The sequence below is a fragment of the Talpa europaea genome (genome assembly GCF_964194135.1).
Source record: "Talpa europaea genome assembly, chromosome: 1".
NCBI classification, from domain to species: Eukaryota; Metazoa; Chordata; class Mammalia; order Eulipotyphla; family Talpidae; genus Talpa; species Talpa europaea.
The window spans coordinates 38,056,169-38,082,024 of NC_140073.1; the positions used below are offsets into that span (position 1 = coordinate 38,056,169).

The 25,856-nt window shown below is 44.6% G+C and overlaps 1 protein-coding gene across 1 annotated transcript in view; it reads left to right on the plus strand.

The window, feature by feature from the left end:
- Nucleotides 1-11,639: 11,639 nt before the first annotated feature.
- The window catches only part of INSC (INSC spindle orientation adaptor protein), a gene marked incomplete at both ends in the record, with an annotated part of 110,301 nt that continues 96,084 nt past the window's right edge, over nt 11,640-25,856 (plus strand). Inside the window, one exon of the mRNA XM_084241090.1 lies at nt 11,640-11,735. Coding sequence (XP_084097216.1) covers nt 11,640-11,735 — 96 coding nt within the window. The remainder of the gene's footprint in view (nt 11,736-25,856) is intronic.

Sequence of the window (25,856 nt, forward strand, 5' to 3'; positions counted from 1 at the left end):
TACAAGAACTGGGGTACAGGCCAAAGGTGCAGGGGATGAGAGGATTCACCAGAGACAGAGTGGGGAGCAGAACAGGCAGGCTGACTGAAATATACTACTGAAGGGAGCAGTGGGCAAGATAGGAGAGATCTGCTGCACCATGTAGGGGATCCAACTCATGCTGCAGAGGCTGCAGACAGCTTCAGAGTGCTATGCTTAACCCCTTGTACCATCAGGGAGGCCCGATTACTGTAGCTTTATAGTAAGGCTTGAAGTCAGATAGTGTGAGTCAGTCTTCCATCTTTGTTATGCAAGATTGTATTGGTTACTCTGGCTCTTAGTCTTCTCCATATAAACTTTTGCCAATACCCATATTGCAAGGTTTTGGTTGCGATTGTGTTGAACCTATAGATTATGTCAGGAAGAACTGACATATTGACAATGTCAAGTTGTCCTGTCCACAAATGTGACGTCTCTCTCCATTTATTTATTTCTTTGATTTCCTTCACCAGAGTTATTCTGTTTTCCTTATACAGACCTTATATATTTTTCATTAGGTTTTCACCTAAATGTTTCATTTGGGGGGATGCTAATGTAAGCAATGTTTTGTCTTTAATTTCAATTTCACTTGTTCAATGTTGGTATATAGGAAAAGTAATGATATTTGTATATTAACCTTGTAGCTTGCAATCTTGCTGTAATCACTGGTTGGTTTAAGTGAATCAAGTCAGATTTTCCTACATAGATAATCAATTTCTCTGCAAACAAAGGCAGGTTTATAGCTTCCATCCCAATATATATACCTTTTGTTTTTCTTATTTTATTGCATTAGCAAGAACTTTCAGTGTGATGTTGAAAAGGTGTACTGAGAGGGGTCATTCATGTTTGGTACCTGATCTTAGTGGGACAACGCTTTCATTGTGGAAATTTTTCAAATATGATGTTAATCATAGGTTTTTTTTTTGGTGAATACTCTTTATCAGGTTGATAAAATTCTCCTTTAGTTGTAGTTTATTGTGATTTTAAAAATTGTGAATAGATATTGGATTTTGTCAAATGCTTTCTTTGCATTTGGTGAAAAGACCATGTTGTCATTTTACTCCCCAGATGTGATGTAGTATACTAATTGATTTTCAAATGTTGAGCCATTCTTCCATGCCTGGAATAAATCCTACTTGGTCAAGATGTATAATAATTATTATTATTTTTGGCTTTTATTTTCTAGTATTTTATTGAGAATTTTTGTATCTATGTTCATGAAGAATATTGTTCTGTAAATTTTCTTTTTTTGTAGTGTTTTTGTCTGGTTTCATTATTTGGATAATGCTAGTCTCACAGTAAATTGGAAATATACCCTTTCCTCCTATCCTTTGAAATAGATTATAGAGAATTGGTTTCTTTCTTAAATGTCCAGCAGACTTGACCAGTGGCTATGGAACTTTCAATTTTGGAAGCTATTAATTATTGATTCCACTTCTTTAACAAATATAACCCTATTGAGATTCTCTACTTCTTCTTGTTCATTGTTCATTTTTGTCTGAGTTTTTGGCAAATTGTGTCTTTCTGGAAATGGTCCAATTTAACTAGGTTATCAAATTTGTGGGTGTAGTTGTTTATAGTATTTCTTTTTTTTTTTTAATGTGCACAGGTTCTGCATTCACGTGTTTCCTTCATTTCTGAGAATAGTAACTGGTGCCCTATGACTTTTGTCTTAGTTTGCCTGAGTAGAGATTCATCAAGGTCACTGATCTTTTCAAAGAGCCAGTTTTTGGTTTTCTCTATTCATTTCTTGTTTTCAATTTACTGATTGATGGCATAGTTCTGATTTTTTTCTTTCCTTTTAATTTGTTTGTTTCTAGTTTCTTATGATAGATACTTAGGTAATTTATTTTAGATGTCTGTCTTTGGTAATATTTACATTCAATGCTAACAGTTTTTCTCTAGTACTTTCATTGCATTCTGAAAATTTTGATAAATGTGTTTTTATTTTCATACAGTCAAAATCTTTAAAATTCTTTTTTTTTTTTTGCATTTTCTTCTTTGGTTCGTGTATTACCTAGAAATATGTTGTTTACTCTCTATGTAGTTTGGAATTTTCCAATTATCATGTTTTACTGATTCCAAGTTAATTTAGTTATGGTCTGAGAGCAGACGTTGTATGTTTTCAGTGCTTTTTAATTTGTTAATGTGTGTTGTAGTATCACCCAGGATGCGGTCTATTTAGGTGAATATTTCATGTGAACAGAAGAATGTGTTTTTTTCTGTTGTTGGATAAAGATGTCTATAGATGTTCATTATATCCAATTGGTTGATGTCGTGATCGAGTTTAACTATGTCTTTACTGATTTTCTGCCTGCTGATTCTGTCTTTTTCTAATGGAGGGGGGGTATTGAAGTCTCCAGTTATGAAAGTGGGTCTATATATTTCTCTTGCATTTCTATTAGGTTTTTCCTTGCATAATGCAAAACTACACATTTGTGTTCTGTTGTTTGACATGTAAGTGTTAAGAATGTTATATCTTCTTGGAGAATTGATTGCTTCATCATTGTGCAACATTCTTCTTTACGCACAATAACTTTCCTTACTTTGAAGTACGCTCTGAAAGCAATATAATTAATATAGCTACTCTTGTCTTCTTTTTACTAATGTTAGAAAGGCATATTTTATCTATCTTGATTTTTAATCTGTGTGTGCATTAATATTTATTACAAATAATATATAATGGGTTTTGTTTTTGATCCACTCTGATAATCAATGTCACTATTTGGTGTATTTAGATCATTGACATTCAAAGTGATTGCTAATATAGTTCAATTAATATCTACCATATTCATTATGGCCGGCGTATATATTTAATTTAAAAGAAACTGCCAGAATGTTTTCTAAAATGACTGTATTATTTGCATTCCCAGCAGACATATGTGAGAGTTCCAGTAACTCCACTAATGTGCATATGTTAGTATATCATTGTGGTTTTAATTTGCATTCCCTAAAGACTAAAGGCATTGACCATCTTTTCTTTTACTTTATATATATATATAAAATATCTTATAATATATATATACACACACACACATATATATACACACATGCACATACACATATATACACACTATCTTTTAGGTTTTCTTTTTGTATACCATGTATACTAGAGTCTTTAAAAAAAAGTTCAATTTAATTGTCAATGTCTTTTAGTTGATGTACTTAGTTATTTACATTTACTATATTTATTAATTTGGTTGGATGGGGGAACACTTTCGTTACCTGATTTCTATTTGTGATCTTTATGATTTTGGGGAGAGAGGGTGGGAGATTCCTTTCATCTCCTTTGCCTGACTAATTTTTAAAATTAGGTCAATCTTTTTTATTAAACTTTTAAAAGTATCTCATTGTAATTTACCTATTGGCCTTTGAATATATTTCTTTATTTTTACTTTTTAATGGTTTCTCTAGTAATTACGTGTACATACCTAACTTTTCATAGGTGGCTTCAAACTAATACTTACCACTTCAAATATAATATTGAAACGTTATAACTTTAGAGGAATGCATATCCACCTCTCTTTAATGTTACAGATGTCATAGGTATAACCACTAGAGGCATTGAAACACATTGAAAGACTATATAAATGGAGAATGTTACAAATTTTGCTGTCAGTAGTTATTGTATTTGAAAAAGAAATAGTTTATTACGTTTACCAAGATATTTACCATATTGAGCACCCTCTTTCTGTGAATAATTTTTTAGTTTTCTTTCATGGAAAAAATCTTTATTTATCCTTCCTCTTATTTTATGATTGAGACATAATTCATATAACCATAAAATCCATTCCTTTATATTACATAGTTCAGTGGTGTTTTGTATATTCTCAAAGTTGTGCAACAATAATATAATCCTAGAACCCCTATTAGTAGTCTCTCCCCATTACTCTCACCCCATCCATATTATACAATATGTGATTTTTTTGTGTCTGGCTTCTTTCACTTAACATGTATTCAAGTTATTTATATTGTAACATGTATGAGTACTTCATTCCTCTTTATGAATGAATATTGTTCCATTTATAGATATACCACATTTTGTTTATCCATTCATCAGCTGGTGGAACTTATTTCCTTCTACTTTTTAGCTTTTGTGAGCAATGCTTTCACGAACATTAAAGTGAAAGTTTTTGGGTGAACGTGTGTTTTCAGTTCTCTCAAATATATACTTAGAAGTGGAATTGCTGGGTAAAAGGTAAGTCTTAGTTTTATCTTTTGGAACTTCCAGGCTAGTTTCCAAAGTGACAACCCCTGCTTACATTTTTACAGTAGTATATGAAGGATCCAATTTCTCCACATTTGCCAACACATGTTATTATCTCTCTTTTTGATTGTGACTGGGCCTGGACCATCTCCTCAGCCATTGTGGGTCTTTCCCTAGCCAAACTGTGGTCACAGTGCTGGTCCCTGCTCCTTCTAACCCCTGGAAATCCCAAAGCCAAGTGCTATCCACTGGGGTAGAGGTCCAAACTTTTTAACACTCAACTCCCAGAATATTGGGGCAAATGACTAAAAACTTTTTTGGAACCCACAAAAATGTTCAAGTTTCCAACATAAGTTAATGGCTTCAAAGTACGAAAAAGGTAAAACATGAGAATCTATTTAAATATCTACATGTCCACCGGTTTACTCCAACTCAACTCTAATGTAGTTGTATATGAATGATATTTAATGTGTGAGAGAGGTGCATTTTAACGTAATGTTGGATGAGGATATCAAACATAAAATCAAAAAAACCTGGTTTCTCCCCCCGGTCATCCCTCTGGGTGCGAAGCAGCCACTTCTCCACCAGAGGGCGCAACAAGCAGGCACTTAAACTCTCAGGATCCCGACCTCCCCAATAGGGTTCCAGGCAGATCGCCCAGATTCACCTCTCATACTTTCCTCTTTTTGAGCCTTCGTTTTCTGGCCTGTAAATGTGGGAGAACGATACCTCCTTCACAGAGGTAAGCCAACGGCCTACTGAAGGTCCTCAGGATTCTGAGACCACATGATCTTTCTTAAGGAGGTTGGAAGTTCCTTCTCTGTGATTTGCCTGAGACACCGAGGGGCTGAGAAAAGCTCAGTCATGGTGAGACTGATTTTGTTACTTTCCTACTTCTCTCAAAGGTCGAAAGCTGGGGCAGAGAGCGATGAGTGGGGGAGTGGGCGGGAGTCAAGGTATGAATGAGAATCTGCATTTTGACACAGGACTGCTCTTTTACCTCAGCCTGTCTTTGGCTGGAGTTGGGGGTGGGTAAGATGAAAGTAGGGAGGTTTTTATCTAAGAGTTTGTCTAGGACTCAATGGTAAAGGTGTGGCAGGATTTGTTTTTTAATTAAAAAATCAAATCACTTCTAATTATAAAATAAAAATATTCAATGTAGAAAATTGAGAAGACACAGGAAAAAGCCAAAAAAAAAAAAAAAGAAAGAATGAAAGAAAAAAGAAGGGAGAGTGTTTTTATTAGTCATTTCATCCTGAGAAATACTCCACTAATCATGTATTTTCTCTCTTTTATATAGTTTGCACATGTTTCTAAAATTGTAGCACACCAAACTTACTTTAAAATCTGTCATTTTCAAACTGGACAGTTGCATGCAGAAGAATGAAATTAGGTGACCATCTCACACCTCACACAAAAGTTACTCAAAATGGATTAAAGACATGGATGTAAGACTTGAAACCGTAAAATACATCGAAGCAAACATAGGGGAAAGAACCGTGACATTAGCTTTGTGCATTTGTCTCCAGTGGCAAGAGAAACAAAAGAGAATATGGACAATCTAACTACAGACTTTTTACAAGTATCTAAAAGGACTACAGAAAGGGCTAAAGTATAAGAATGAACAAGTTATGCAAAAGAATGGTTGTATAGCCATATCAGTTTTTACTTCAAGACAATAAGCATCCTAGAGATAGTGAGGGTCATCTTCTAATATTGAAATTTTAAATTTTCTGACATGATGTAAGAATTCTAAATGTAATGTACCTAATAACACAGCCTTAAAATATGTAAAGCAGAAATCCATATTTGTAGGGGGGCATTTTGGCACATCTTTATTATTAATGATCTCTTGATATGGAAATTGTCTACTTATGCCATTTTCTTCACTATTAGACTCTAAACATCCTGAAGTCAGAGACTAAATTGATCATGGTGATCACTTCCAGGCACAAAGCTGGCTTCCACTCACTGCTTGCTGGACTAAATTACCTCCGGCAAGAGTGTTACGAAGCAGCACATTCTTTTTTTTACTCTTAGAAGGGTCTTAGTGTCCTCCCATTTCTCCCAGCTTTCCCAATGAGGGTAAATTCTGGAGAATTTCCCTCTAGGAAGAATGGTATGTCTGAGACCAGACCTTTTAATTCTTAGGTGGGTATTAATTGCAGAGAATTTTAAGTAAATCAATTTTTTCTCTCCTATAAAGTCATAGGCTGGCATAGTTTCTGTTGGAAGTATCCTTTCTGGGCAATTGTCCATCGGTTCTCAGTAATGTATCTGGGAGTTGGCATTAAGGCTGTTTGATTATTCAAACTGTCAGAGTTTTCATCTCCTGGTGAAACTTTTCTGGAAGCTCCCGTGGCGTGGTTGTGTATGCTTGATGGCATAGCTAAAGTTCTTGCTACTATCTTTGGCAGGCCCTTTGCCAAGGCTATAAATCTGGGTCTGTCAAACCATTATGGCAATTTAGAGACTTTCTGAAGCGTTCAGCGATTCTCTAGAGAGATTTAAGTGAAAAGGAGGGGGGACCTAGGTCTTGTTTTTTCCCCAGGTTCTGTTTATTATCTGCCTGCACAGTATACCCTGCCCAACAGCGTCTCCCTCCTGGATCTGCTCTTTTCTGGATCCTGAGAAGTTAGTCCTCAGATCACATCACTTGGGTTCCCTGGTTGGGTTCTGCCAAAGAAGCCACAGGCTGTTAAGACAGAAGAGCAGAGAGAGATTATAGACTTTCTTTCCTGCTCTGGTGCCATGGTTTTGAGATTACAGCTTCTGTTGGGCAGACTCTTCCATGGCTCCACAGCCCCTTCCGTGGAATTCTATCCAAAATAGCTATTAATGTAGCTGTTAATGATTATTTTGCCCATTCCCCCATGATCTCACTTCTTCATTTACCCTCAAGGCCCATCTTTCTCCCTGAATTCGGGAGCAGAAGAAACAGAGGAAATTGTAGACAATCCAGAGAGGCCAAAGTGGCTTCTAGAGCCAGGCCCTTGGCAGCCCTTCTTCCAGAAGGACACCAAAGCTGTGCCCCAGTCAGCCAGAGTCAGCCTCTGAGAATCCAGAGGACCCAGCAATGCACCGAGTCACGCCCTCAGTTGGGTACCAAGACATGACAGAAGTTGCACTTCCTGCCATGTCTACTGAGCTTGTTCTGGTTTTTTTTTTTTTTTTTTGACAGATGTTGTCTCTCGGTCTTTGAAAAGAGGGCCTCTGTCATAGCTCAGCATGGATGGGCACTGTGCAGATGAGGCTGGCCAGGAAGGGGCATGACTGACTGCACAGCAGGTGCTGGCCTGACAGCTCAGTGGCCTCTTTTACCTGAGCAGAACAGCTTTTGATTCATTGCCAGGAGACAAAAATGATGGTCCCTCCCATTGGAGAGGCTCTCCCCAAAGTTCAGTGGGCATCAGAACCATCTGGAAGACTATAAGGCCACAGCTTGCTGTAACCTAGCCCCTGTTTCTGATTTAGTGGCTCTGGGGAAATGCCCGAGAATCTGCATTTCCCATGCAATCCCATGGGTTGTGGATGCTGCAGGTCTAGGAATGACCCTGGGTTCCACCACCCTGGAGAGCTGCATGTTTGCACACTCACTCATCTTTTTGCATCCTGTCTGAGGGTACAAGAAAAAGGGGCAGAAATCTTGGGTTCTTGTTTTCGCTAAGTGGCTCTATGGCTGTGTTTCTGAAGGTGGTTTTGGTCATGAGTCATGGAAAAATAGCTTGTTATTTTAAATAAGACACAGAATTCATTGGGAGGATGCTTGGGAATCTCTTTGAACTCAATGAGGAGTTGAGTGTTGAAGGCTGGGAATGGATGAAGCAGCCCTTGGGGCCCTCAGCAGCTGGGGCTCACGTGCCTATTGTCCTGGGCCCAGCAATCAGGTGGTCGGTCCCCCACTCACAGACTCTGGGACCCCCATTCAAATTCCAAAATCTGACTGACCTGTAGGAATGGGGCCTTCTTGCCCTCCCTCACTTGGCCAATTAACCACAGCTGGTGTATGGTGCGAGACTCAGGAAAACAGGCATGGCTGTCATCCCTAACCTACCTTCCCAAGCCCAGATACCCTCAACCAAGCAGCCCTCAGTCCACGAGGGAGCTATAATGGTGATCGTGATCACGATTTTTCTCCTCACTGGGTCTCAGTTTCCCTTTCTGTAAAATGAAGGCTTTGGATTAGAACCTTGTCACTTGAGTGTTTTTCTAGTGGACCTTCATCATAACTGTGTGGGATTCTTGAAAAAAAGAGACCTCAGGCCCTGCGGTGTGCTGGTGAATGATCCTATCCACAAGTGGCTTTCCAAAATAAAGCAAAGTAAAACAGAACAAAATGTCATGATTTGTTAGTGTTTGCCCATTTTGTGGTATAATAAATACTCCCACCATGGCCAGTTTCAAGCCAATGACATGAAGGGACTGAATATGGGGCTGGGAAGAGAGGTGCTCCTGGGCTCGGCTCACCACCCCCTGCTGAGTCAGAACCTCTGAGGGAGGTCTTTGGGTTTGCACTTCATTCTCCCCCTCCTCAGGTCATTCTGGTGGAAAATAATATCTCAGAAACCCTGCACTCAGAGCTTTGTACTCATTCTTTTGGCCCTTACATTCCTCCGCTCTAATTATATTATAGGTTGTCACACTGGCTCTGGGAGTTAAGGAAAATTTTCCTTTTGGAGAACATGATAGAGCAAAGTCTGGAAGGATCCATGGTCCATTGCACAAGTGAGTCAATGGCATGTTAGCACCAGCCTGTCTGGGACTCCATGGCCAGCTCCCTCTCCCAGGCCCTCCTGTGCCTGTTCCCCTGTCACTCTGGGAGGCAGGGTGTGTCCTCATGTGCCCGTTGGAGGGATACAGGAGGGGATTGCCAGCCCTGAGATTGCAGCAGTGGGTCCTGGGACCCATGCTCATCTCTCGTCTCTCTGCTGGCCTGGCGTTTCAGCCACCAACATCCTGACCATCTGATCTGACATCTCCATCCCTGAACTGAGAGCCTGCTTGGTCGTCAGCTATTTTTGTGCAACATCATGATCTTGATAACCTTCTCTAAGCAGGTGGAAGACAGGGTAGAGGAGTCAACTCTTACTGGGCATGCACGGAGGCAGAGAGAGCCATGGCAGTGCCCACCAGCACAGGTCTGGTGGGCACAGAAGGTGGGGAGATAGGGGCTGGGCAAGGGAGAGTACAGCCACGGCAGGATGTAAATTCTTTCTTTAGGAATTCTTCAGAAGAAATCATTTGTGCTTAGAGACTAGGCTGCACATTTTGTTTTGAACTGACTGGATCTCTGACCTTCTCTTATTCTATAACACAGTGGTCCTCAAAGTGTGACTGCCAGACCTTTTAGAAAGGCAAATTATTAGTTACCATGATTTCACATTCATTTGTGGGGATTAAACCCTTTGCCAGTGTAGATGCCCCACAGGGCCAAGCTGCCTTCAGGCCACAGAGAAGACGGCCTTTAGATAGCATTGGTTATCAGAGAATTCTGGGATGCAGTAGGGATGGAAACCACTAGACACACCAGAGATTGCTCTAGATAGACAAGCCTCCCTGGGCACTCTCTATGGGGAATTCTTCGGTGGAGGCCCAGGGTCAGCACGCTCCTCTTCTTGTTTGAAACTGTCTAGCTTAGTGTGGAAATTTCCAGCAGTAGACTTGTTCCTGAGCTTGCTAGACTCTTCTGCTATCTTCTTCAGCAGGCCTATTCCCTCATCCACCTGGGCTCTGAACTTCATTGTTTGTGCCCCATTATGGCTCTGTCCCTTCTTCTACCCAACTCCCCTTCCCACCAAAGTCTTGCCATCTCTTTGTAATATGGCTGCACTTCCACTGGAGCACACAGGCTCTGTTCTGCCAGACTTGGGATCTTGGGCCATGTCTTGTCCTGTGGGCCTTGTTCAGTCTCAGCTGGACCTCAAGCGCTCCTTGGATGAGCCCCGGCATTCCCTAGGGCTCAGAGGTCCTCCCTGCATGAAGTTTGATTATGACCCTTCAGAAGATGTACCCAACCCTCCTTCCAGTGACTTTGTAGGTTGTACTGGTCAAACTGGACTTGGAGCTGAGGCTGGGGTTGACTACTCCTTTGCCGACTGAGCTGTAAATCTGAAATCTTCCCCTCATTGAGGTCTTTTTTTTTTTTTTTTTAAGATTTATTTATTTATGCATACAAGAACTAGGGTACAGGCCAGAGGTGCTGGATGGCAGGTGAGCAGATTCATCAGAGACAGAGTAGGGAACAGAACAGGCAGACTGACTGAAATACACTGCTGAGGGGAGCAGTGGGCAAGGCAGGAGAGGTCTTCTGTGCCATGTGGGTAGCTCTCTGGCCTGCCATGGATCGAACTTGTGTGCAGTGGCTACAGACAGCTTCATACTGCTGTGCTTAACCCCTTGCACGACCAGGGAGACCCACCCTCATTGAGGTCTTAACTTGTCTTTTCTGAAGTGACTTGTGATGTTGGTGGAGCTACTGGGATAGGTTGTCAGGAAGGAAGAAGAACATGTAGGCAGGCTGGAGAGGACCTTCCTGACACAGCTCTGGATCATTCCTGAGGCTTCTGCTTTGGTCAAGAAACTATTTGTGGTTGTGCCTCTGCGTGTGTGCTTGCCTGATTACTGTGTCTCCCTCTTGGCCATGTGGGTGCCCACGCATCTCGTGTAGCCATTCCCTTCATCTCACAAACCGTGAGATCATAGACAGTTGATTTAAACCAGCTGGTTTCCATTCTCCCTGTGTGTGTAATGGAAGTCATAATAACTTCTACAAAAAGTTACTTTGGTGGCACAACGCTCCTGGGTGCACTTCCTGCTGCTCCTGTATTAGGTTATTATTACTAGATGCCACATACAAGTTATGTAACCTTCCCATGCTCACGTATAAACTGGGGATGATGCCAGAACCTAGTGTTGTTGTGAGGCTTAAAGAGATTGATACCCCCAAAGAACTTACTACCAAGCAATAAATGTCAGTGACTAGGAGGCTTATGGTCTTTCTGTGTATCAGTGTGTTTGGGTAAATCTGAGTCTGTGACTATCTCAGGCCATGTCTCTGCTCATGTGTGGGTGTACATATGTGTATGTGCGTGCCTCTGTATGGTCAGGAAGCTTCCTGTCTCTGGGTGGAATTTGCTGTTGGCCCAAGTCTGGACTCCCTGAGCCAGCCAGGGCCGATGTCGGGGATGGAATTTCCATTAAGAATTAAGCAGGACAGTGCTGGGAAGCCAGGCAGGCTGGGAGGGGGTGGAGGGGGATGATGCTCAGTTCTGAACTGCCTCGGAGAAGGTCTCTACCACCTTTGTCTTGGGGTGCAGACCAGGGCCATGGCCCAGAAGGATGGGCCAGGAGAGAGGAATTGCCTGCAGGGGCCTCAATAGGGAGGCTTGGAGTTGCTGTGGCCAAGACTGGAGCCATGAGGCGGCCCCCCGGGAATGGAGAGGTAGCCAGCGAGGGTATAGGCGGCTGGGGCCAATGGGGCCGACAAGAATCCAGGAGACTGGGCTGTGCCGTATGTATATGGGAAATTGCGAGTGTGTGTGTGTGTGTGTGTGCGCGTGTGCTCGCGTGCTCGCGTGCATGCGCACTTTGGGGAACAGAGATTGGGGAGTGTTCATAACAACTGCCCCCAGGGTACATGTAGCAAACCAAGTCTATTCCTCGCTAGCCCTGAAACCCAGGCAGACTCTGGGCTGGGAAATAAAAGATTTCTGAGATTTTTTTTTTATTAAATACTTATCCTGTTTATAATCTAAATCTTATCCAATTTCTAGCATGCTAAAATATACCTCAGCATTCCAGGTACTTTTCCAGATCTCATCTCATACTTTCAACAACATGTAAGCTGGGCAGGGATTATTATGATTCCCATTAAACAATAGGAAAACAGTCTCAGAGAGAGGCTAAATGACTTGTCCAAGGACTCACAACTAGAAAGTAGTATAGTCAGGAGGCAAAGTCAGGTATTCTTGAGGACAAAGGCCAAAGTATTTTTATTACGTCACTAGATCCTTCAGAAATGGACTCAGAGGGAAGATTCTACAGACTTAGCCCACTTGAAGAAGACAGTGACTCTGGTGTTAATGTCCGGTCAGGTGTGTGGCTGAGAGCCCAAGTTCTGTCCCCAAGCCCTGGGACAGCCCTTGTGAGAGAGGCACTGCAGCCCCTCTCAAGTGATGGGAGAATAAAATCGGTCTCTTCCCTATGGATGGACATGAGCTGAAGGTGCTTGTGGGGGACAGTGACTTGAGCACCGACAGAACCAGGAGGCCCCAGGGAGCTAAGGTGGTTGAGTTCGGAGCTTCAGTGCGTCCAAGGCCAGGACAGTCATCCTGTTAATCTGGGCTTAAAAAAAGGAAGGGGGGGTATTTGTATCGAGCAAGACAGCATGAGATGGGACTTTGGAGTGGTTATTTTTTTAAAGATTTATTTATTTATGCATACAAGAGCTGGGGTACAGGCCAGAGATGCGGAGGGGGGGTGTGTGTGAGAGGATTCACCAGAGACAGAGTTGGGAACAGAACAGGCAGACTGAATGAAATACACTGCTGAGGGGAGCAGTGGGCAAGACAGGAGAGGTCTGCCTCGCCATGTGGGTTTCTCCCTGGCTGGGGATCAAATTCATGCTGCAGAGGCTGCGGATTGCTTCATGGTGCTGTGCTTAACCCCTTGCACCACCAGGGAGTCCCTTGGAGTGGTTATGTCACGGGAGCTGGTCCCCTTCTCCCTGAGCTCACATGTAAGCATATTGCTTTACTTTGCACAAGGAGAACTTAGGTTGGATATCAGGGAGAACTTTCTGCCAATGAGAGGATTCAAGCTTGGGAACAGGGCCCAAGGGAGCCTAAGGACTGCCTTTGCTTCATGATCCCACAGAGTCACTAGAAGCCCCTGGGGATTCATGGGAGGGTGAGAGGAATTGGGTGGACTGAACTTGCAGTTTCCTTCCATTTCAAAAAATACAACATTCCTGAGCTTTTGGGTAGGAGTCAGGCTTCTTGTCTAGACTTAACCATCTCACAGGAAAAAGTCTAGAGGGGAAGTTTGATGTGCCCTAAGTACAAGGAGACTGTAACCAGCCTTGTCATTTTTGGCAGGTTGTTGATCTGGAGGGTGACTGATGTGGGTGACTTAAGTTCCAAAGGGAAGCACCTGTGGTGAATAAACCAAGTTGCCTTCCAGGCATTTGGGGGCTTCTCAGTGTTTGGCAGCTCTCTGTGCAGGGCCTCTGTGAACCACACCCAAAACCCCTCCTAGTTTTGTTTCAACTCCAAGGGGAAATGATTGCAGCTCTTTCCCTTCCTTTCCCCAGAAGCTGGCATGCAGGGCATACGTGGGCACCCCAGCCCTGATGGCTCTGAGGCTCCGGGGTGCTTACCCACTGTGACTTCTGCTGGGCCAGGGTGAGCCAGGTCTCTAATTAGGCCTGACCACGTCCCCATTCCAGCGCTCCCCACAGAGGAGAGCTCCGCTGTTTCCACTGCCTGGGGCACCAAAATAGCTTAGCGGTCGCTGAGACTAGCAGGCAGTGGCGGCTGACACGGACAGAGGCTTGGCAGGGAGCTCGCTGTCGTAGAGGGTCCTGCAGCCACCTCCCAGCAGGCGGGGGCAGAGCTGGGCGGGGGCTTGGGGCAGCAGGCGGCCCCTCTGGTTGGGCCGGCCCAGCTGGGCCAGTAGTGCAGGCCCTGGAGGGAGCCCCAGCTGCTCCCTGCCACCTCTGGCGGCTGCACACACCAGCTAGCTCACTCAGAGTAAGTAGACACGCTTCCAAAGTGGGAAAGAGGAATCACTGGATTCTTAGATTCTCTGGATTCAGTGGCTGGTCCTGGATCTGCCAGCTGAGTCCGGGACAGAGCATGTTTGCCATTATTTGGATAGTGGGAATGTGTTAGTGTGAGTGCTTATGAGTGGTAGCATGTGCCAGTGGGAGGGAGTATGTCTGGCCAATAAGTCAGCATGTGGAACTTTCTAGCATGTGCTTCAGGGTGTGAGTGTGGGTGAGAAAACTGGGGATTTACATATGGTGGGTCTGGGCTGTACCCAGAAGGGTGCATGTGCCTGCATGCCCTGTGCCCATGTTTGTGCCCTGGAAGTATGTGTGGCAGAGGCCTGGTGGGCTGAGTGAGTGCCTAGTAGATGTGATGGGCTGAGTGAGTGCCTAGTAGATGTATGTGAGTGCCTAGTAGATGTATGTGAGCAAACTGATAAAGGTAGAAACTGGCGGATAAGGAGTGTTATCTGAGCCTAGACTTTCTAGGGTGACCTGACTTGTCCCCGCTTGGGATGTCTTCTCTGTGGGTCAGGCAGCTTTGGTTTCTCAGCAGTTCGGAAGCTCAGAGTTTTCCTTCTACACTGGAGTGAATGGGGCTCTGACTATCTTAGTCCAGGGTGGGAGGGCTGCTTGAGGGAACCACACTCTCACTCAGTGAGAAGAGGACATTAGGATGAGCCTGCATACAGCTGTGCCCACCCACCAACAGTCACAGGGCACCCCCACTCACACATTCACAGCTATTTCTGGCTACACAAGTTCTTGTCCACACACACTAACTTTACACACACTTCCTCTTAGGACATCAAGCAACCCACACTTTCAACACAGACACCTGTGGACAATCCCATGCATGCAACATGTATCCGCATGTGTGAAACCTGCATGCACACCAACAAACACCTTCCTAGCTTGACCCTCTCTCAGCCTCTAGGTCCTCTTTAGGCTACATGTGGTAAGATGGACAGTGAGTTAAGGAAACTGGCCTCAGTAGGGAATACTGTAAGTCAGGAGCTTGGGCTCAGCTGGGGAGTCAGGGCAGATGTGATCCAGTACTTTTGTGTGTCCCATTTGATCTGGAGCTTTAGCTCAGGGTCTGGGATTTAGAAGCATCGTTTTCCCTCTTAGATGTGAAAAGACCAGTCTCCGAAGACAAGCCTGGGCTCTGAAATGGAGCTCAGCACCTGTAATTTGCACAGGCTCCTGCTTATCCTGTGCATTTCCCCCTGCAGCAGACAAGCAGTGAGCCTTCTGTGGCTTGGGCCCATGGACAATAGAGGCAGTGAGTTGAACTGGGCTGACGCTTCCTCTGCTTTGGTTTGAATGACCTCTGTTTTGTGTCTCCATCCACAGATGGCTGGGAGGGCTAGCCTTGGCTTCACTTCTCTCCCTTCTCCCAGTGGTTATCTCTTGTCTTGACAGAATCTTGTTCTCCCTGACCTTCATCCTCTGGGGACTGCAAGGAACATATTCTCCAGCACTTGAACGAGTAGGTGCTACAAAATAGCAGCTGCTGGTTGTTGTTATTGCTTCTAGGCCTCTCCCATCCTGGCTAGTGAGGTCCCAGATTAAATGTGCAACTTCAGTTTTGAAGTTCAAGGAGTACATGGACTGGTTTCTTCCTTAGTGTTTATGGTTTACTTCAAGGAGGGCCTGAGCTCTCACCCCATCAGTACCCCATAATGTACAGGGGAGAAAACTGATCTTCAGCCATTTCCTGAGGGGTGTTGGGATCTGCCTCCTCCTGGTCTGAACCTCAACCTGACCCTTGGGATAGTTAAATAAGGACAGACTGATCAGCAACACAATCTCCTTGCAGAGTGAAGGTGGCAGAGGAAGGAAGTCTGCATGCCTTGTCTAGCCTTCTTCCTTGTGGGGACCCCCAGTCATGTTAAAACTCAAGAGAAGGCTCAAAAACTGGGATGGGGGTGCTATGGTGACTAAGTCTTAGGCTGTTCCCCTACTGATTTTACTAATCAGATACATGCCTGCCAATCAAAATTTTAGAGCAATAATGAAGAGTCACAGAGCTTCAGAGCAACCCCACAGGATAACATGGTTTTAGTTTACAGAAGAAAGATTTGAAAACAGAATTATTGTAATAATTACAACCGCCATTTGTTGAAACTTTAATGTATGCTTTATTTCATTTACTTTACATAAGAACCTTATTAGGTTACCAGCACAATTTTTTTTTCTGACAAGAAAATTGAGGCTCAGAGTACTCAAGGAATTTCTATAAGTGTGTGTGGCTCCTGAACTTGTAACATGTGTGTTTTCCTTCTCTCTCTGGCTGCTAGGAACCTCTTAGTCTGTAATATTGCTCCAGTCTAGTAGCTGTGTTAGTTGTAATCCTGACTTTGGTTTTTAATTTCTGCTTCAATAACATTATAGTATACACATCTTTGACTGTAAACTCCTACATTCTTTATTGAAAGAGAGTAGAATAAATAAGTGAACAATTGACTATTAAACATTCTGTTGGTCTCCAAGGATGAGAACAATTTTGTATGGGTTTTTTTGGGAAGTTTCCAGTTTCAAATATTTCATCTGGTTTTCAAACCGTATGTCTCAGTTTTGACTTCTGTGTCCTTGCACTCTGATTCAAGAACAAATCTTGGGGCTTTTCTTCCTAGCAGTTCTGGGATATAATGCCCATCTCTGTGCTGGCTTAGACAATGAGGATTGTTGAGAATGAATTGGGCCATTGATAAATACCCCCTGCTCTGAATGCTTCAGCTGCCAGCTCCTCCTTGTCTCAAAAGCACAAGTGTCTGCGTGCCTGAAGGAGTTTGACCCCTGCCCTAAGCCTGGCCCTGGCCTCATGGCTGCCCCTTCCTCCTGTGACCCCTGCCAAGGTCCAGGATTCTGCTGGGAGGCTTGTGTCTCTTGGACTTGAGCTCTAGCTCCTCTGCTGTGGACCATGTGTTTTCTGATCACTGATGGACTTTCTGGGTCCAGAGCTCAGGCAAAGAACTTGGGTTTTGGGGAGTGGAGTGACCTACCAGGCTTTTCTACCCTCTCCCCAGAACTGTGAGTGCATAAGCCAGTGTTCACTCTTCTCCTTCCTCATGAGGAGCACTTAAGTCTGTTGAGTGGTCAGGGAGCCATTTGTCAACTCTTATCTGTAAGAAATATGGGTCTTCAGGAGCATCTGAATGCAGGACAGAGTTCTGACCACATCCCCAAGTTGGGGAAACTTCTAACTAATTCACTCCAAGACTGATTTTTTTTAAAAAATATTTATTTATTTATTTATACAAGCACTGGGTACAGTCAGAAGCATGGGAGGGTAAGAGAATTCACCAGAGTCAGAGCGGGGAGCAGAACAGGCAGAAGGACCGAAGTACACTGCTGAGGGGAGCAGCAGGCGGCAGGAGAGGTCTGCGCGCCATGTGGGACCCTCCTCCGGTGGCCAGGGAGCAGCCGGGGATCGAACCAGCGCTGCAGAGGCCCCAGGCAGCTTCGCAACCCAGCGCTCAACTGCTGCACCACCGGGGAGGCCCAAGACTGATTTTTTTTTAGCTTCACCAAGGCTATTAACATTTGGAAAGGGAGCAGTGGGGGACAATGCTTAGCACTGAAGAATGCTTACCCCACACTGGTCGCCACTGCCCATATTCAAGACTAATACCCCCAAAAACAGTTGGTTACCCTAGGTAATGTGTAGCACAGCTGAAGTGCTGGGTGTTGGGGTGGGTGAGGAATTTGCTTTTCCCAGGTACATGTGATATAAAAAAAAAAAATATCATCTCAAGTAAGACTAAAAGTTAATTACATCTCTGCTGAGTTTTCTGGTTATTCCCTAGACTTTCAGGTCAACGAAGTGAAAGCAAATTAAAAATCCAGCAAGAGATCTTCAGGTGGGAGGTTGGAAAGTTTGCTGGGGAAGTTTCTTTGCAGTCACTCATGTTTAGCATCCACTAAAGGCTAACTCCTTTGTGGGGCTCTTTATGTCTTTGATTTCGGGCAGCCTCCAAACAACCCTGTGAGCCAGGTACTATTTGATAGATAGGAAACTGAAGGCTAGAAAGGGGAGTGATCTAGACCAGAGCCAGAAATGAGCAGTGCCATCCCAGGTCAGGACAGCACTGACTACTAGGTGAGTTGAAGGCCTTGAAAGCCAGAGAATCCACTCATTAGCCTACTGAGGAGGGACAAAGGTCTGATTTCTCTGGCTCCAGGACCTAAATGTCATCAGCACTGTTGGCCTTTCCAGTCCTTGATGAAGATGGCTGCTCTCAGAATTAGGGGCATGGGCAGGGAAGACCTTCAAGATCATACTGAGGTCCCCCCCCACCCCTCTTTAGGTGGGCAGTGCTGGACATCTGTGGCCTCACTTCTCTCCTGGAGTCATCTCCTTCCTGAGAACTGAGCCTGCACCCAGACTCTGCAAAGCAGCCACGTTGGGCTTCCCTCCCCCAGCCCCAGGGTCCCCTCAGTGCAAAGCCTTGGGGAACCCGAGATCCTCTGAGGTTGTCTCTGGGCATACCCAACCCTGTTTGGCATGATGCGACGTCTGTGAACATCAGCAGTTCAGCTGAGTAACTGTGTCTAGTGTTTGCATTCTCCTGGAGAAATGGAGGTTTTGTCTTACAAACCAAATATCCTGGTTTTGGAAACCAGATGAAATACACCCTCTGGGCTAAGGGTGTGGGCTATATCATGGGCCTCTGTGTATGCTGCTTTAAAAGACATGGTTAAGGCACAAGGCGATTGACTTGGGCCTATTCACCACCTTTGATGAGGGTCAGAGGGGGGCTGCATGTACTGGCAATGTGCCGAGGAGAAAGCATGATCTGACTAGGTTTGCCTCTCTGTAAAATGGGCCCAATAGTGCAATGATGGTGCTAGTGTAACAGGGTGGTCCCCAGGAAAGGGGGAGGTTCCAGGTTTCCCGCCCCACCCAAAAGGAGGGTGGATCTGAGCAAAGAGAGAAGCTGCAGAAGAGACTGAGGAAGGAAGGAGGCAGGATGGAGGGCCAGAAGGAGCCCTGGAGGAGGCACATGGAGAGAGAGACATGTGAAGAAACTGCGCTTGCCTTTTGGTCGTGGACTGGTTGACGCAGATGTGGGTGAGAGACCCGTGGGGAGGTGACAATGGCGGTTTTTGTCTTGATTTTGATTTTGCTCTTTTCCTTCAAGACTTGTCTGGTTGTTTCAGAAAAGGTTCTGTGGGTCCCCACTGGAAGATGCTTTAGAGCTGTGGTAGGCTTTGGGGCCTTGCTCTGGGCCAATCCTCCTTGGGTGGACTTTTTACCCATGAGGGGATGGGTAATTTTGAGTTGCTTGATTTAGAAACTAGATTCTTTGCCTTTCCTGTATTGTTTCCTAATTGTATTAAAGTTTCTTCCCATTAAATATGTTTTGTGTTGATGCAGCGGATGGCAGAACCTATTTAGAGCAGGCAGATTTGCAGGGTCTGGGCTGCCCCTCTCCCTGCCCTGTAACACTAGAAGTGGAGAGTTCATCGATGCCAGGTGTCTGGGGTGCACTATCCGGCCTGCTTGCCCCGCACTTTCTGCTAAGGAATGCTGCTCGGTGGGCCAGAGATCTAATTCCAGACCCAACTTAGCCTCTGGGCATCCTGTGTTATTTCGCCCTTCAGTCAGGGCTTTCTTTGTATGTTAATAATGGGGGATCTCACTTCTGTCAGTATTCTGGACTTTTTTGAGGATAATGAAAGAGACTGAAGTCAGGAGCTCTCTTGGAAGATGCAGAAAGTTAAGTCACCATTATTTATTTATTCATGCTGTGGTCGTAATTGAGATCCTGTGATACACTAGCACCGTGCAGGGCACCCGGCTTGCAGGTGAGTAGGCGTGTCCTGGTCCTCAGGCGGCAATCAGGCTGTGTGGCAAGACAGGCTTCTAAGGGTGATAGGTTTGTCCGAGAGAGACAAGATTGTAGCAGGCCCTGGAGGCATCAGTGCTGTAGAAGAGGGCGTGGCATTTTGAACTGAGGCAACGCAAAGGCCTTCCCAGTGGTTAAAAATCTTGAAAGACTGTTTACAATAGCTAAGCTTTGGAAACAACCCAAATGCCCAAAAATAGATGACTGGATCAAGAAGATGTGGTACATATATACCATGGAATATTACTCAGCACTCAAAAAAGATAAACACATGCAATTTGCAGCAACATGGATGGCGCTGGAAGGGATCATGCTCAGCGAAATAAGCCAAAAAGAAAAAGAAAAATACCGGATGGTCTCACTCATAGCAGGAATCTAGAAAACTTAAATAAGGGACCAGGAAAATGAATAACTATAAGAAAGTAAAAATCAAAATCAACAAAAAACTATGAACCAGAGACACTTTTAGGGGGGCGGGGGCGGGAGGGGAGGGATTGGGGTCAGAATGGGGGGGCTGCAATTGTATGGGGAATATAAAAATAAAATTTATTATTTAAAAAAAAAATCTTGAAAGACAGGGCTTCTCTGGTAGCAGTAGTGCAGTGGTTGAGTGCTGGGTTGCGAAGCTGCCCGCAGCCTCTGCAGCGCCGGATCGATCCCAGCCACCGGGTGAGGGTCCCACATGGCGCACAAACCTCTCCTGCCGCCTGCTGCTCCCCTGAGCAGTGTACTTCGTCTGTTCTACTCTCCACTCTGGCTCTGGTGAATTCTCTCACCCTCCCGCACCTCTGACTGTACCTAGTGCTTGTATAAATAAATCTTTAAAAAAAAAAAGAGATTTAAAAAAAATTTTAAAAAATATTGAAAGATAACCGAAGTTTCCATGAAGATAAGACAAGGGCAATCTTAAGTCTTTAAGGACTTAGGTCTAGGCTGAGAGCCCAGCATATGTCAGGGTACCGTTGCCGAGTGTGGCAAACTTTAGGAGGCCTTTGGCAGTTAGTGTGACTGACGGTGTAGTGTGGGTGGTCAGTAATGATCCAAAATAAGATGGGAGACCTTGCAAAGGGGTACCCACGGGAGTCAGGCCTTGCTCAGTATTTGAGAATTTTTTTTGAAGTTTTTAAAAATTTATTTATGCATACAAGATCTGGGGTCCAGACCAGAGGTGTGGGGGGTGAGAGGATTCACCAGAGACAGAGTGGGGAGCAGAACAGGTGGATCTACTGAAATGCACTGCTGACCAGAGCAGTGGGTAAAACTGGAGAGGTCTGTGCACTATGCGGCTTAGGTCCCTGGTTGGGGATCAGACTCTTGCCATGGTGCCTGGAATGGCTTGATAGTGCTGAGACTTTAACCCCTGTGCCACCAGGGAGGCCCGCACTGTTTTGAGATTTTTATCATGAGAGTTATAGTGAGCAGGGGAGGATACCGGCTCATTCATTTTTACTCAGCAAACATATTTTTTTAATGATATATTTATTTATACATACAAGAACTGGGATACAGGCCAGAGGTGTGGGGGGTGAGAGGACTCACCAGAGACAGAGTGGGGAACAGAACAGGTGGATTGACTGAAATGCACTGCAAAGGGGAGCAGTGGACAAGACAGGTGAGGTCTGATGCGCCATGTGGGTCACCTCCCTGCCCGGGGATCAAACTCATGCCACAGTGGCTACAGATCATTTCACAGCACTATATCTTAACCCCTTGCACCACCAGGGAGGCCCCTCAGCAAACATATTTTATATCACTTTTAATTTTACTATATCAAATGAATGAAAATTGTCAAGGCAGGTAAAAGAAATCTCTCTTCATCCATATCTTTTCATTATTTATAGGAACCTCCATTTATTTCTTGTTTTCATTCTTCTCTCTCCAAAACTGTGTTCTTTTTACTCCTCATATGTGGTTTTCAATGTAATTAATATTTAAGTGTTAATTCATTATTGCATTTGTTGTTTTATTATATATGTATAGCTATACATCCATATAAAATATTCACGTTTTTGGGCATCCCCTGGTGGCGCAGTGGTTGAGCGCTGGGCTGCGAAGCTGCCCACAGCCTCTACAGCGCCAGTTCGATCCCTGCCCACCGGCAAGGGTCCCACATGGCGCGCAGACCTCTCCTGCCGCCTGCTGCTCCCCTCAGCAGTGTATTTCATCAGTCTGCCTATTCTCTTCCCAGCTCTGGCTCTGGTGAATTCTCTCACCCTCCCATGCTTCTGACTGTACCCAGTGCTTACATAAATAAATAAATAAATCTTAAAATAAAATAAAATATTCACGTTTTTGAGGAACACAAGAGTTAATTGGAGACATGATACCTCTTTACCCTTAAATGTATATTTTCTTATACAAGGATTTTCTCTCACCTCAGTACAATTCTGTCTCAATGTATCTTCATAGCTCTCCTGTCTCCCTCCTGCTGCCCAAGACCAGCCCTGCATTTTCTGTATGTCCCTCAGTCTCCTTTAATCCGGAGTTCTTCCTGTGCTTTATCTTTCTTGAACTCTATGTTTTCAAATAGTACAGGCCAGTTGTTATGCTGACTGTCCCAACATTTGGGATCATCTGAGGGCTCTGCATGATTATATTCAGGTGGTGCATTTGGGGCAAGAGTACTTGAGAAGAGAGGTTATCAGTTCAGCAGCGCAGGGTGCAGAGATCATCCCCATTCTGGTGATGGGAACCTTCATTGCCTACTACAGGTGATGTTGTCCCAAGTCTGGTTTTGCTCATTACTTTATCCTAGCACATAGTATGTCACTGACACATGTCACAAATATTAGTTGGACGAATGAATGAATGAGTGAAGTTTTATCAGCTGAGAAAATAGGTAGATGGTGATGCCAGGTAAAGAAGTAGATTTGGGAAGGAGGATAGTAACTCATTTTTGGCCATGTTGCCTTTGAGGTAACTGTCAGCCCATGTCTACCCACTGTGGAGAAGAGGATGCTTTTGTTTTCTTCTTCATTTTCTACCAGGATTGCCCTTTTAACCCTGTGGAATTAATAGAGAGGTGGGGGTAGGGTAGGAAGGCAGGATTTTAAAATGCGGCATGTAGGAATCAGACAGTAGCTTCATCCAGGCCCTGCCCCTCCAGACACTGCTTTTCCAGTTCTCTGTCATCTACAAAGACCCCCCTGAATGTGTGCTGTCTGCCGTGACATAGCACAGGGCTGGAACTGAGAAGATGCAGGACAGTGGCAGCCACATCAGAGAAGAACACTTTGGAAAAATGCCTAAAGGTGCCAAGAATTCAGGTTACAGAACCATCCACTCATTCCCTCTCTCGTTCATTCAGCAAATATCTACGTAATACCTACAATGCGCCATGCGTTGTTCTAGGCACTGGAGACATAGAAGTAAGCAAAACACTTGTCCTTGTAGAATTTGCTTCCTGGTGTGGGAAGGTAGAGGGTAAATAGGGTGGTGTACAGTGTGCAGAACGGTGCTGGCTGACCTACAACAGAAATCTGAAAAATGCTAAGGGAGACCACGGGTGGAGGAAATACTCACACGTGGTTATCCAGGGTCAGAAGGTTCTCTCCGATTCGTAGATATTTCAGCAGAGGTCAGGAGGAAATGAAAGGGCAAGCTGTGCTAATGTTTGGGGGAGAGCAACCTCACAGACAACAAAGGCGAGAGCCCTGAGGTTTGCTTGAGGAAGCGCATGAGCCGAGTGAAACGAGAGAGCTAGGACTTAGCCTGATGCAACAAGGGGACCTTCCGTGAAGGTGCCTGTGGGTCATCTGGATAACTTTGGCTTTTAATCTGAGTGTGTGGGTGGAAGTTGGAAAGTTTTAAGCAGAGAAATAACATGCTCTGATAGCCAGAAAAAGAACAGAGTGACGAGGGTCGGGAAGGAGTCTATTATAGTAAAGTTAGGCGTCTATTATAACAAAGTACGTGAGAGATGGTGGCGACTGGGACCAAGGTCCATTTATTCATTCATTTATCTGGCCACCTCACTTTTTTTTTTTTAAACTTTCATGGTTTTTATCTTTTTTTTAAGATTTATTTATTTATTTATACAAGCACTGGGTGCAGTCAGAAGCGCGGGAGGGTGAGAGAATTCACCAGAGCCAGAGCGGGGAGCAGAGCAGGCAGAAGGACCGAAGTACACTGCTGAGGGGAGCAGCGGGCGGCAGGAGAGGTCTGCGCGCCATGTGGGACCCTCCTCCGGTGGCTCCGGAGCAGCCGGGGATTGAACCAGTGCTGCAGAGGCTGCTGGTAGCTTCGCAACCCAGTGCTCAACCGTTGCGCCACCGGGGAGGCCCTGGTCACCTCACTTTTTGTTTGCCAGTGTCTACACAGCACCGCTTGTGTGTGAGGCCTTTCGTCACTATTCATCTACTCCTCCTGTTCCTTGGGAATTTGTCCAGCTATTTTCACTGCTTTTTTAATAAGACTCTACCTGTTAGTTGTTGAACAGTATGCCAGATCTTAGTTGATATGGGCAGATTCTTCTGATGCCTTGATCCTGGCACAAGAGATGTACCCCATGGGAGACTGGCTTTGTTACATCATCAAACCAAACTATATGGGAAGTTGGAAGCTCAGAATAGGGGCTTTATACGTTCAAGGCCATATAAAGCACATGTGGCAAAGAAAGGTCAAGCATCTTATTTGAACACCTGTTGGCGTTTGTTTTGTAGTTTGTTTTGTTTAATTAGGCATTTATATCTCTCTTCTAATGGAAGAGGAAATTCTAAGAAGAAAATTGTCTTATTCATTTATTTCTCTATGATCTAACTGGAGTCTGATGCAGAACAGATGCCCTTTTGACTCAGACCAAAGCTGATGTTAGACTGGTCTCAGAACAGGTCAAATATGGGATCAGGATCAGAAAGAACTGCCTGTGGATGGGGATGGAGGCTGGTTCAGGATCACTTGTAAACTCAAATGACCTGGCCTGGACCACTTCTACCTCAGTTATACTCAGAGCTAAGGCTCACTAGGGACCATGAATGTAAATGAGTAAAGGTGACTGCTACCCCCAAGGGGCCTGCTGAAAGGAGAGGAGACAGGTGTGATCAGAGGCCAGACTGTCCTATACCTGAGGCCACTACAAGAGACAAATCCTGCCCAGCTCCATAGAGTAGCCCATAGAGAGTTTCACAGCCTCCAGATGGGCACCCCAGATGCACATTTGGGGCTTCAGTCCGATGCTTGGTTTAGCCTGAGGTTGGGCCCTGAGAGATTTCACCAAACACACTTATTTTCTTCCCTGCTATACCAAGGAGCTGAGGGTCACTTCTTTAAGAAAATAGATCCTGTTCTCTCCCCATAACTTGCATATGTCTATGACTTAAAAACAGGAATTTGGGTGGAACTGTCCTTAATATACCTTTATGTCCTTAATATACCTTAATTGTCCTTAATATACCTTAAGATCCTAGTGGGGGAAGCTGAGCTGGAGACAACTTTCTGAAAAGCTAGAGGGGTTTGGGCCACAGCTCCTGCAAGTGCAGACCTCAGGGTTTGTATCAGTGCCAGATGGACATAGTTCACACACTCCTGGTCATCACATTCGGTATGTTTTGTGCTATGGAGTTGGCAGAGGGATTTCTACATGGAGACGAGGGAGTTATAATTCATGAGCAAACTGAATTTGTAGAGACAGGAAAGTAAATGCTCCCAAGTTCAGCATTCCTCAGCGAGTGTCCTGGGGAAGGCAGTGGTGTTTTTTCCTCAAGTGTGGGGTCATTGTGCTCTCTAGGGTAGCATCACACACCAGGGGATGTTTAGGGCAGAACCCAAGAGAGAGGAAAGAAAGAACTTCGGTTCTGGTCTAGGTTCAGCCAGGAGTTTACTCTCTAGCTTGGGCAAGTCATTGCCCTCTCTAGATCTTGTTTTCCCTTTGCATAAACTACAGAATAGGAAAAGACAATTCCTCATGACCTGCCCTCTTGTAACATTCCAGAGTGATAAAGGCTCAATTGTTAACTCTGTGCTTAGTGTTTTCCTTAAGGAACAATTTTAAACTATTAATTAATTTATTTGG